We start from the raw sequence: 10,983 nt of genomic DNA, 5'->3' as shown, positions 1-10,983 counted from the left end.
TTAACATTGAAAATGGGCAATGTACTTAACCCACAATTGTCTCAGTAAATATTCAGGTGTATACACAGACAAAATGGTAAGTGACTCTGGATAACAGTGTCAATAATGGATTGTAATAGTTAATTTTTTTTATTAAGGGCTGCTCTGATCCATAGCCGAATATTAAATCAAAATCTAAAATAGCACAACACATTTTCCTCCAACTATACAGCCCTGAATTAATGTCACAGTAGCAATCAACATTTTTTTCCAATGTTGATGTTTTTAGGTTTTAGTGTTTTGAAATGGAGCTAGACAGGAGTGCAGAAAAATTTGAGCATGTGTGATCAGCATTTCAGAAATAAACTGAAGACTTATAAAAACTTTAATTCAAATGAAATGTGCTGGTGTTTGCTAATAAACCAACAGTGAAAATTTCTGTGTGTGTGTGTGCATGCGTGCATTTTGGGAGGGGTTACTACAGAGTGACAATGCAGCCCATAAATGTACCTAATGGGATTGAACCATCTGTATAGTTAGTATGGACTGCAGCTGTGGGGCTTGGATGCTGTCAGTACTTAGAAGACATTAACAATACGTTAAGCACATATCAAGTTCATAGTGAAGCTACCCATAAGTAGACAACCACTGTATATTAGAATTCAATTGATGTTACACTGCTTGTTGATGGTTCAGTTGGTTTTTTGCCGTTTCATTGATTTTGGACAGGACAAAACACATTGTGACTTCGACACCCATGTGACCCTGAAATACATTATATGTCAATTATAATTAAGAATACACATAAAAAATTGTGTTGCATGAGTTTTTTCATCTGTAACAATATTGTATTTTGACTTTCTTTTGTGTGAACAAGGACCACATGTTTTACAGCAGAGAAAATGTCCCTTTCCTCATCTGTATTTCAGACACTGAGTCCTTTGAGCCTATTAAAGGAAATATTTTGCAAATTGATAAAAAATCTGTGTGATGAAGGTTGCAGAATTAGCATATAACCATTGGAGAATTAGATACAGCTATTTGTAAGCTCTTTGGTTAAATCTCTGAAAATTGATGGGTTAATGGCAAACTTCTATAACCACTTTTGGGAATCATTAAGGAAACTTTTATTTGCTGCTCTGAGAGAAGCACTTCATAATTAACCACTGACCACAACAATAAAACAAGAGTCTTTACTCTCTACCCTAAACTAGGGAAAGATCATAAATTACTAGGTAACTTTACAAGTGTAACGCTATTAAACATTGGTTATAAATTGTTTGCATATATATATTGCAGTCATCTTAAAAATGCTTATCCTAAGATGCTAGTAACACTCAGTCTGGGTTTATAAAAGGAAGATCTATTGTTCACCTGGTTTTGGATACTCTTAAATATAATGAATTCACTGGTGAAGCCTTTATCTTTTTCATAGATTTGTACAGCCTTGAAGCCTTTCATGTGGTATAGCATTCCCCTTATTTTTCAAACTCTGAAGCTCTGACGCTGTTTTAAAACAGAAATGGTTCACAAGGCTCACAACATATGCATTGGTTTGTGAAAGGGAGTGAGTTTGAATCCCCAGCTGATCCTCTCTTGATCATGACACAACCACTGATCACAGTATGTGGGTTTGTGAATATGGACGTCTGATGAACTGTAGAAGTGTCAGTGAAACACTATGGATTTGAGTATTAATGTCTATGTTAACACAAATGAACTTCTGGTTCCGCTGGAGTGCAAGTGAAACATAATCTTGGTTTGAGGAGAGCGGGAGTGTTAATCGATATGAAACTTCTGCAAGTGCTCTGGGTGTGGAATCAATGCAACAAAGCATGAGCTTGAACGTGTATGTCTGCGCTACTTCACAAAAGTCGACTTTTGCTGGTTTATTCCAATTAAATCTGGAAATTTTGGAAGAAATTACATTACAAATTACAATAATAAATTACAATAATAGACTTCAAAGCTACATTATTTTGCATATGAATGCTGCCATAGATCCCTGTGGAACCTGAGTGCAGTCAGTGTATGGCCATTGTAAGTAATTTTTGGCTCAACGTTGTCAATCCATTTGATACTGAATTATTGAATTGGTGAATTAAGCAAAAACAAGGCAACTTATTTCGGATGATGATGTACTGCGTGCGTACATTAATGGGGTCCCCCCAGATTCATCAGGGGGCAGTGCCAAAGTAATTCTGTCTTTGACAATTCTGCCCTGATACTTCATCCCCACTCTCTGGGTAAAAAATATACAGCAAAGGCATTTTGTCTTTGTATGGGTCTTTGTCATCTGTTGATGTATTGCAGAATAGCTTTTTGTGTTTGTATGATGCATGAAAGTTGTTTTCATCTTCAGATCATTGCATCAAGATTGTGCAGTGTGATGTATCACCAGGAAGACTGTGCCTATGAATTTACTGAGATCTGAAAACGGCGCTGAAAATGGTGTCTCTACAAGACAGCACAGTATGATTTTTACATAGTGCTGTTTATTCAGACAAATCATTAAATTCAAAACATTAGCCAGAATTCCTACAAAGGTTGAGTAAAATATTTTTGAAAGTGTCAGTTTCAGCGGCACCTCCGATTTGGGATTTAGATTCAAAGCCATCTAAAAGCTGTAGCCCCTCCCACTTTTAGGTGACTAAACAATCTGCATTTGATCAGCATCTGCAGAACCTACAGCACTACTGGGAACACAACTTAGTGCTGTGTAGTGCAAAAGGATCAGGGGTGTGGAATGAATGCCAAGTCAATGTATATGTTTTCTCTCTCTCTCTCTCTCTCTCTCTCTCTCTCTATATATATATATATATATATATAATTTAATTAGTAGCAATTTCTCTGATGCCTGTTATACAAGTAGATAGCAGAGTGCGCTTGCAGAATGACAGGGAAACCAGTAGTTGAAACCCTGTAGTGTCCTTTATTACCCTTTTTTTCTCCACCTCCTAAAGGTATATTTTTAGTAAACACTGACTCTGAATTCACTTTTACAAATAGATTTCCCACTATAACTTTTCATTTTGATTACTTAATTAGCTCGTGTGTTATAACCCATTTATTTTGTCTTAGTGTTCCATTGCCAATCATCGTGATGAAAAGTTAGTCCACATCGCGCCTGAAAGGCAATACTCAAGCATTTTTTATTTTGACCTAAGATTTTTAGTTCTGCATCTGAATGTAGTTCCAGATTACACTTTTGTGTTACGCAGATGAGAGTTTCATTTTTTGACTACAATGTGAAACTATCAAAAAGACTTACTATAAATTCTTTGTAAACTATTTTAGACAGGCTTTTTGAAGGGCAGCGCTCTTGTACACTAAATTCATTGGTTGGCTCAAGAGGTGGTTCGTCTACTACAAATATTGATCCGGCAATGAGCAGAAACGGAAGACAGCGGTAGGTAACGATTAATTCTGTATATTTTCCCGTTCATAGCAGAATACATGCATAATTACACACGCGTCGGTGGAGATATTATATGTGCAGTTCCACAAACATTTAATTTCTTTGACGGTCCTGAAATGTATCCAGACTCCGAGATAGCTACAGCAGGACCCACAAGAATGTGGCTGTGTGGAAGCCTGCTAAAAAAATAAACTTTATTTTCATACTGACAAGATTCCTCGCCCTTTTTGATATGTATTTTGAGTATAGACCCTTAATCAAACAACAATTTGACATTATACAAATTGTTTCCCCACGCATGGTGAATAAGAACAAAATTCAACTACGTAGTTGAGGCGTTGGCGATAACAACATAACATGGCTTCGTTGAGAACATTACTAGCGCGTAAGAAAATAAGTTTGTAAACTAGCTAACTAAACGTTAGCTACAGCCACAGTAAGTAATAAAGTGGAAATTTGAGTTCGCTTGCTAAATGAGTTGCTATCTGAGCAACACTGAAACGCTGAAAATGATATGGCGTTAGTACTATCTTTTGAGGTAAGTCAAAAGTCGAAGAGCCAGGCACAACTAGCCACACGATAGCCTAAGGGCGGATTTTACCGTCTGCTGAATAACTTAAGGAAGTTGAACTTCGGCCAGAGAAGAAACAAAATGGCTAAGTTACTAAATATTCATATAGCCCAGCACTACTGACATTCAGTTAGCTTTGAAGCACAGCTAAGCAGCAGCAGGGGGCTAACATTATCTTACCCAGTATATATAGTTAGACGAGCTAATTTGTTTTACTATTTTACTATCTACTATGTATTACTATTGTATTTTAAATGATCAAGATGACTGGTTCGCTGCTATCTGGCGTAGTAAACAAGTAGCTAACGACACATTAAGTGCCACTTAGAAGATGTCAGATGATACATTTCTGCCTAAATTGTTCCTTAAAATTGTCCATTCCCTTCACAGGTACTGCTACCATTTTACATTATTTTAGCAGTTGGAAAAGGCTGTGGCCCTGCAGAATACCAAGCTCATGATGGGGAATGCTGTCCGGTGTGTGGAAAAGGTAGCTTGGCCTCCAAAACCGAGTGTAATAAGATGTGTCAGTTATTGCCAATTATTCATTTTATGATACTACAACACACCGTTTACTTAAAAGTTGTCCGTATCCACATTTGGCATATCGTTTTCGAAAACAATCAATTGTCAGCCTTATGTTAAACTCAAAATAGATCAAGTAGATAGAGAAAATCAAGTAGATTTATTGATAGTGGGCACATTTTAGCAACATCAAGTCACATTATCAGTTAGATTAATTACAATATTGCTCTAAAAAGGAGATTATTTAATGTGTTTTTGTTTGTATTGCTAGGTTTAGTAGTCCACAAAGACTGCACATTGGATTCCAGGACAACATGCATTCCATGTGTAGGAGGGACATATATGAATGAGCCCAATGGGCTAAACAAATGCTTCCAGTGTAAGACTTGTGATTCAGGTGAGTTTCATTTGTAATTTAAAATAACTGCAATGTCTTACATTAAAGTGCTATGTTGTTAGAGCTCAGTTTTGTTAATCTGTTTCTCAGGGCAGGGACTCAGGGTGCTCAAGGAGTGCAGCACCACCAGCAACACTTTCTGTGACGTCATGGATGGATTTTATTGTCAAAATTATACAGCCAAAGAGTGTAGTTCTGCAGTAAAACATTCTACTTGTTCTCCTGGTCAACAAACTAAAGTGCCAGGTAGGAGTGCTGTAAATATCCCCTCATTTTATCTGGGAGTGGGTGATTGATAAAATGAATATAGATAAAAACAGATGCAATAGCGGAACTGTAGCATAACGGGTAAGGAGCAGGGGTTGTAACAAAAAGGTTGCTGATTCGATTCTCCGCTAGCACACTGCTGTTATACCCTTGGGCAAGGCCCTTAACCCACAATTGCCTCAGTAAATATCCAGCTGTGCAAATGGATAACGTGGAAAAAACTAACCAATGTAAGCGGCTCTGAATAAGAGTGTCTGTCAAATGGCAATAATGTTACGTAATATGCTTTCAAGCGGTAATGTTCATACTGCGTCACATATTTTCCATGTGTTGCCAGTGACTGAGTGTTGTGTTCTGTGCAGGAACAAAGAGCAGAGACACAGTTTGTGAAGCCTGTGCAGAAGGCCACTACTCAGAAGATGGTAAAAACTGCACGCCGTGGACAGAGTAGGTCATGTTTCCCAGTCCGTGATTTATCATTCCTGATCAAGGTGTATGTACTCCACAGTACCTCTATGTACTGACCTTCAACATGAAGTGCTGGGGAGGGCTCTCTCTATCCAAAATGTAAACATACTAAAAATACTAGTTGCAAAATCTCATGCCTTCCCTTGCTAAATATTACAGCTTGTGTGAGCAGTGTATTCTATGTCTTGCTCAAAAATAATTGCTGACCCATTATAACCTTTAAATCATGAGTATGCAGCCCTGCCCTGCGATTGCTGGTATCAAATGTGTAAGAACCAAATGAGCGATCTCTATTTATCCCTAGAAGTATACAGTGCCTGATGAAGTGGATTAGAGGTCTCTTTTTTACTACAGATTTCTTGTGCTTTTGTAGCAATTTTACATATAGTTAATGGCCTTTTTTTTTTTTTTTTTTTTTTTTTTTTAACATTCCTGACTGTCTCAGACTGCTGTCCTTTTCTCTGTCTTGCATATTTAGTTTGTTTTTGTATTGACAATTGCATCATGTAATGTGTCATGTATATTGTTTTATCATCCATGTTTTACTGGCATGTGCAAAACGAGAGAGAATAAAGGAGCGGTCTGTCAATCTATTATTTACTTAAAGTTTGTCCCTCTTTTTCAGCTGTGAAGTAACTGGTGGAAGGAAGATTGAAGATGGTAGCCTAACCAAAGATGTTGTTTGCCAACAGCCAACAGCACGGAATAGACTGCTTCTTTTAGTTCCATTTTTATTATTAGCAATAGCTGTATCATATGTCACATATGTACAGCACTGTAGAATAGGTAAGTCAAACTGATCACAATGCACGCATCTGTCCCTGGTTACAGTTGACATCAGAGTGAATAAGGCTTGCCCCTGAAGTAGTAGAGGTTGAAGTACTCCTATGTATTAGCCTGGAAACTTTCTGAGGAGCATTTGTAGTTTACCTGTGTAGTTATGAAAATAGGTGAAAAAGTTAAGTATTCTAGTATTTACTGAGAGAAGCCTGAATTCAGGTCATAAGTCTTCAGGGAGGTTGTGACCTCTTAGTAATTTTTTTTTTTGCTTCTTTCTAGTGAGGACAGTTCAATTACAGGTGAGTTATTATCATAATTATCATTATCATATCATGTATCATAATTTTCCAGCATCATAAGGTTCATATTATTATACAGTACAATTAACAAGCAAGATTTCACTGATTGGCAGTGCTTTTGCCTTTATCTGTGGCAGATCTTTACACTCTTGTTTACTATTTTGGATGTCGTCTTGGAAATTGATTATCATGATTAACCTGTTTGCTTTTAAATCAGGTTCCTATCCAAGAATTCCAGTCCTACTGAAGAACAAAGACGCCACTCAATTCACCGTACGTCAGCTGTTTTAAAACATGTTCATATTTTGCCTTGAAAATCTCGTTATTTATAGAATAATATTGCTGTTGGCTTACTCCACATTATTGTTTTCTTATTTAAAGGGAGGAAGTGCATGACGGCGCGGCGTGACATTAAAGATTTCCCCAACAAAGTATGTATTTTTATTAATTCATATGGTCAGCACATAAAATTCAGACAGTTTTAGAATAAGAAGTGTTGAAAACCTTAAGGAAATCAATAATTGTAAAATAATTTGGAAAAAAATATTACTTGAAATGACATTGTCTTTGCACAAAACTATTTTCCTCATGAATCTCTTGGAAAACCTGTTGACCTATTTGTGTTTCTTAACACTGGAGTACAGAAGTATTCTCTATTTAAGAGAAACAAAGTAAAAAAGACAGGAGTTGTCTTTATGGATTTTAATGAATACTTTGGATTTTTTTTTATGTTAGGATGTCCATTTCAAGACAAGTATGTAAGGTGAATGTAGAGAGCACAAGCACAAGTTAAAAAATGTCAGCCTGAACTATGTCATGATAACTTCCTGCTTTGTCTACAGTTACATTACATGCATTACATCCAGAGCATGCTTAGTTGCACTTTTCTCACCTTGATAGGTGAGAATGGCGCTCTCGAAGCATAGGTAAAGTTGAGTTTGTGCCTCTTGGTGGTGTAAGTGTTACTGAGCGGCTGTGTGCTGTTCTTGTAGCAGGAAGTGGTATGTTAGCACAGTTTTTGGTTTCACACTTAGGTCTATGACCATTTTCAAACGCAAGACAATTTTGTGATTGTGTGCGCTTTGTGCATGGTGGATAGTGTGTTCTGCAGTATTTTTTTTTTGCTGATAACTTACTGCTGCCACTGCTTACAGAAGTAGCTCAGAGGCTGTTGTAAGCCCACTGTCTTGTGCAGTTTTGGAGTTCATTTCTGGGTTAACTGCTTTGAGAGCATCCTTCTCAGTCATCAACAGAGCATTTCATTCATGGTATGCAGTTCATTATGAAATGGTATTTTTTCATTGTTGTACATGGCAAGGTTTATATGGCAAAAGGGGTCAAAGTCATATTAGTGAATGTAAAGTTTCAAAACTGACACTGTCATTGAAAATCACAAATGCGTGTTTGCATACGGACTTAAATGTATAGCTTTTGGTCAGCACATGGGTAGTGGTGTGCTTGCCTAATGCTCGCCAGTTGTTTTCTTTTGAAAACATTGATTGTAACAGGGCATATTAAAGCTTTTTCAACACTCAGAAATGTATTGGTATGTAGAAAAAATGGTCAGCTTTGTTTTTACTGAACAAATACTGTGCTGTATAAATGTATATAGTTGCATGCCCTGTATAGACACCATTAAGAAGTTATGGGAATTATTTTGCACAAAGATGTTTCCTGTTGATAGTTATTTCTGCTTAATTTTAAGTGTACCTTGGCATGTTCATATCTTCACAATTTTTGAGATACTTAGATAACTAAATACTAAATAGAAATTATTCTTATTTCTCTTCTTATTTCCAGGACAGTCAAAATCATTAATGGTAAGTTATTATTCTCATATGTACATGTTTCTCATATTTTTCCAATGTCTCCAGATGCATGTTTTCATACAGTACAGTTAACAGACGAGGTGTCTTTGGTCGACACTGCTTTTGTCCTTATCTACAGTAAGCTAAACATTTCAGTGTCATTATGTATTTTTATTTAGATACTTCACAGTAGCGAAGATCTGGAGCACCTGTATTATCAGAAGAGAGTGAGAGAGAAGATGAGGCCTATTTTCACACTGGAGGCTGAAGTGGTGATCTCTTTCATTGTTTAACAGGGTTACTATTACAAAGGCTCACCTTTGATATCCTGGTCATCAGTGACTTTGAACGCTTTTATTGATATGCGTGTTGGCAAAAAGGCCTTCACCATTGACAGAGACTTTGTTGTATCTCAGGGCACATTGCAATCCAGTAACCCACCTAATCTCCCAACTTTCTGCTAAGGAAGCATCACGTCCTCACCCGCATAATATATGCCAACATCTCCAGTTTGTTTGAGAGTAAATAAGAGGAAGAGAAAGTGATGCAAGGCAATCATTTATATGAAAGCACCTGCATATGTGTTGGATTGCTGTGACCCCTTGTGGTAAAACTGTGCTACTGTGGACTTTGTAACAGCAAAGAGTTGGGGGGGGGGGGGGGGGGGGGGGTGTAGGGTCTCCTACAAAATGTACTTTTCTTATTTTGTGCCAATTGTGGAAGAACCTTAATTTTTTTGACCAACCTATTTTTGTGTGTCCCTCATATATCATTCCAGTGTTTACCACTGATATTAGCTTTGTGAAGGTTGGAGTGTGTGTTTGGGGTTGCTTGAAATCCAGGGTTAGATGTTTTACAAATCGATACAGTGTACAGCATTAAACAATGTAATTAACAGAGTGCAGTTAGTTAAGGAGCATTAACACACATTTAGATTACAGTATAAATGTGGAACAGGAAAAATATTTTTTTCCTTATTTTCTAACATTTCCTTATGCAGTGCATCAAAATGCTACTAAGTATCACTGCCTTGGCTGATGGCTAACGCTAAATGGGGCTGGGCTTTGTAAGTAGTTGGATGTGAGACCTCCTGCAAGAAGCAGGATGCTGCTTGAAGTGGTGTTGGATGGGCTAAAGGGGGCACTCTTCTCCCAGCATCAGTCAGGCAGCCAGTTCCCTGGTACCATAACTGCTGTTGAAGTTGTTGTCTCTTGAAGAAGATGTCTATTGCAAAGTCTGCCCTCACCAAAGTCTTAATAAGGCTGTCACAAACACTCAATGGGCCTTAGACACGTAGAATATTATACTTTAGCTGGCATAGACTGGTCTCTACCCAGACTGATCATGTAAATACAACAAAAGGCCTGATAGTAAGAAGACAAATACATTAATCTGCACTATAACTGGGTATGTCTTCTTCCAACCATAAAAGTTGCAGAATTGCATGTTTTCCAAATCAAAACCCGTGTGTCCTGAGTGCTTAGTTCCTAGAACCAAGATTTGTTCTGTTCCAACCTAATATTTACATTTACATTTACATTTATTTATTTAGCAGACGCTTTTATCCAAAGCGACTTACAAAAGTGCATACAGTAGGTACAGCGACAGTACGGGGACAGGATGTGTACAGTTCCACAATGAGACAGTTCTCAGCTGAGAGCAAGGTCTGTTTGAGGACGCAGTACTATCAGATTTTTACAATTACAGCCTAAAGGGCAACTAGTACGATACACTTTCGAACGGCAAACTTCAACAACTTCAAACGTCAGGGTAAAGGCGGCAACAAGAGAAAAAATTTAAAAGCACAATTTAAAAAGTACAGCAATTTACGACAGCACTGATGGGCGGGCGGGGGGGGGGGGCAGCAATTGTGTGCTGGGTCAGTCCAGGTAGAGTCTGAAGAGGTGCGTCTTCAGGCCCCGTCTGAAGGACTGGGGTGAAGAAGCTGTCCGTAGTGAGACCGGGAGTTCGTTCCACCACTGGGGAGCGATGTAGGCGAAACGCCGATGTCTGGCAGAACGAGCACCTCCTGCCTTGACCATGCAGGGAGCAAGGCGTCCAGTTGCTGCTGAGCGTAGGGGTCGGGCTGGTGTGTAGGGCTGGATGAGTTCTTGGAGGTAGGCAGGGGCTGTCCTGTTGACTGCAGAGAAGGCGAGGGTCAGGGTCTTGAATCTGATCCTGGCAGCGACAGGAAGCCAGTGGAGGGATTTCAGCAGGGGAGTAACATGGGAGAATTTGGGGAGGTTGAAGATCAGTCGGGCAGCTGCATTCTGGATGAGCTGGAGAGGGTGGGTGGTGCATGCTGGGAGGCCTGCAAGGAGAGCGTTGCAGTAGTCCAGTCGAGGGAGAACTGTGGCCTGGATAAGGAGCTGCGTCGCGTATGTGGTTAGGAACGGGCGAATCCTCCTGATGTTGTGGAGGAGGAATCGGCAGGTCCGTGACGTGCGAGCAATGTACTCCTTGAAGTCCAG

At 38.7% G+C, this 10,983-nt stretch overlaps 1 protein-coding gene across 1 annotated transcript; it reads left to right on the top strand.

Annotated features, from left to right (window-relative positions):
* The first annotated feature begins 3,782 nt into the window (after positions 1-3,782).
* Positions 3,783-6,951, top strand: LOC118780274 (tumor necrosis factor receptor superfamily member 14-like). Its single transcript, XM_036532685.1, has 7 exons — positions 3,783-3,935; positions 4,359-4,458; positions 4,765-4,890; positions 4,981-5,136; positions 5,520-5,604; positions 6,251-6,374; positions 6,922-6,951. The coding sequence occupies exons 1-7, from the start codon at positions 3,912-3,914 to the stop codon at positions 6,949-6,951; spliced, it is 645 nt and encodes a 214-aa protein (XP_036388578.1). The 5' UTR covers positions 3,783-3,911.
* The last annotated feature ends 4,032 nt before the right edge of the window (positions 6,952-10,983 follow it).

This window comes from Megalops cyprinoides, chromosome 7 (assembly GCF_013368585.1).
Source record: "Megalops cyprinoides isolate fMegCyp1 chromosome 7, fMegCyp1.pri, whole genome shotgun sequence".
Lineage (NCBI taxonomy): Eukaryota > Metazoa > Chordata > Actinopteri > Elopiformes > Megalopidae > Megalops > Megalops cyprinoides.
This window is presented reverse-complemented; position numbering and strand designations above follow the sequence as displayed.

Excerpts from the sequence above, each read along its gene's own strand:
- LOC118780274 (XM_036532685.1), top strand. The coding sequence starts at position 3,912 with ATGGCGTTAGTACTATCTTTTGAG. Across the intron at positions 3,936-4,358 it reads CGTTAGTACTATCTTTTGAG|GTACTGCTACCATTTTACAT; the intron begins GTAAGTCAAAAG and ends TTCCCTTCACAG. Across the intron at positions 5,605-6,250 it reads AACTGCACGCCGTGGACAGA|CTGTGAAGTAACTGGTGGAA; the intron begins GTAGGTCATGTT and ends CCTCTTTTTCAG.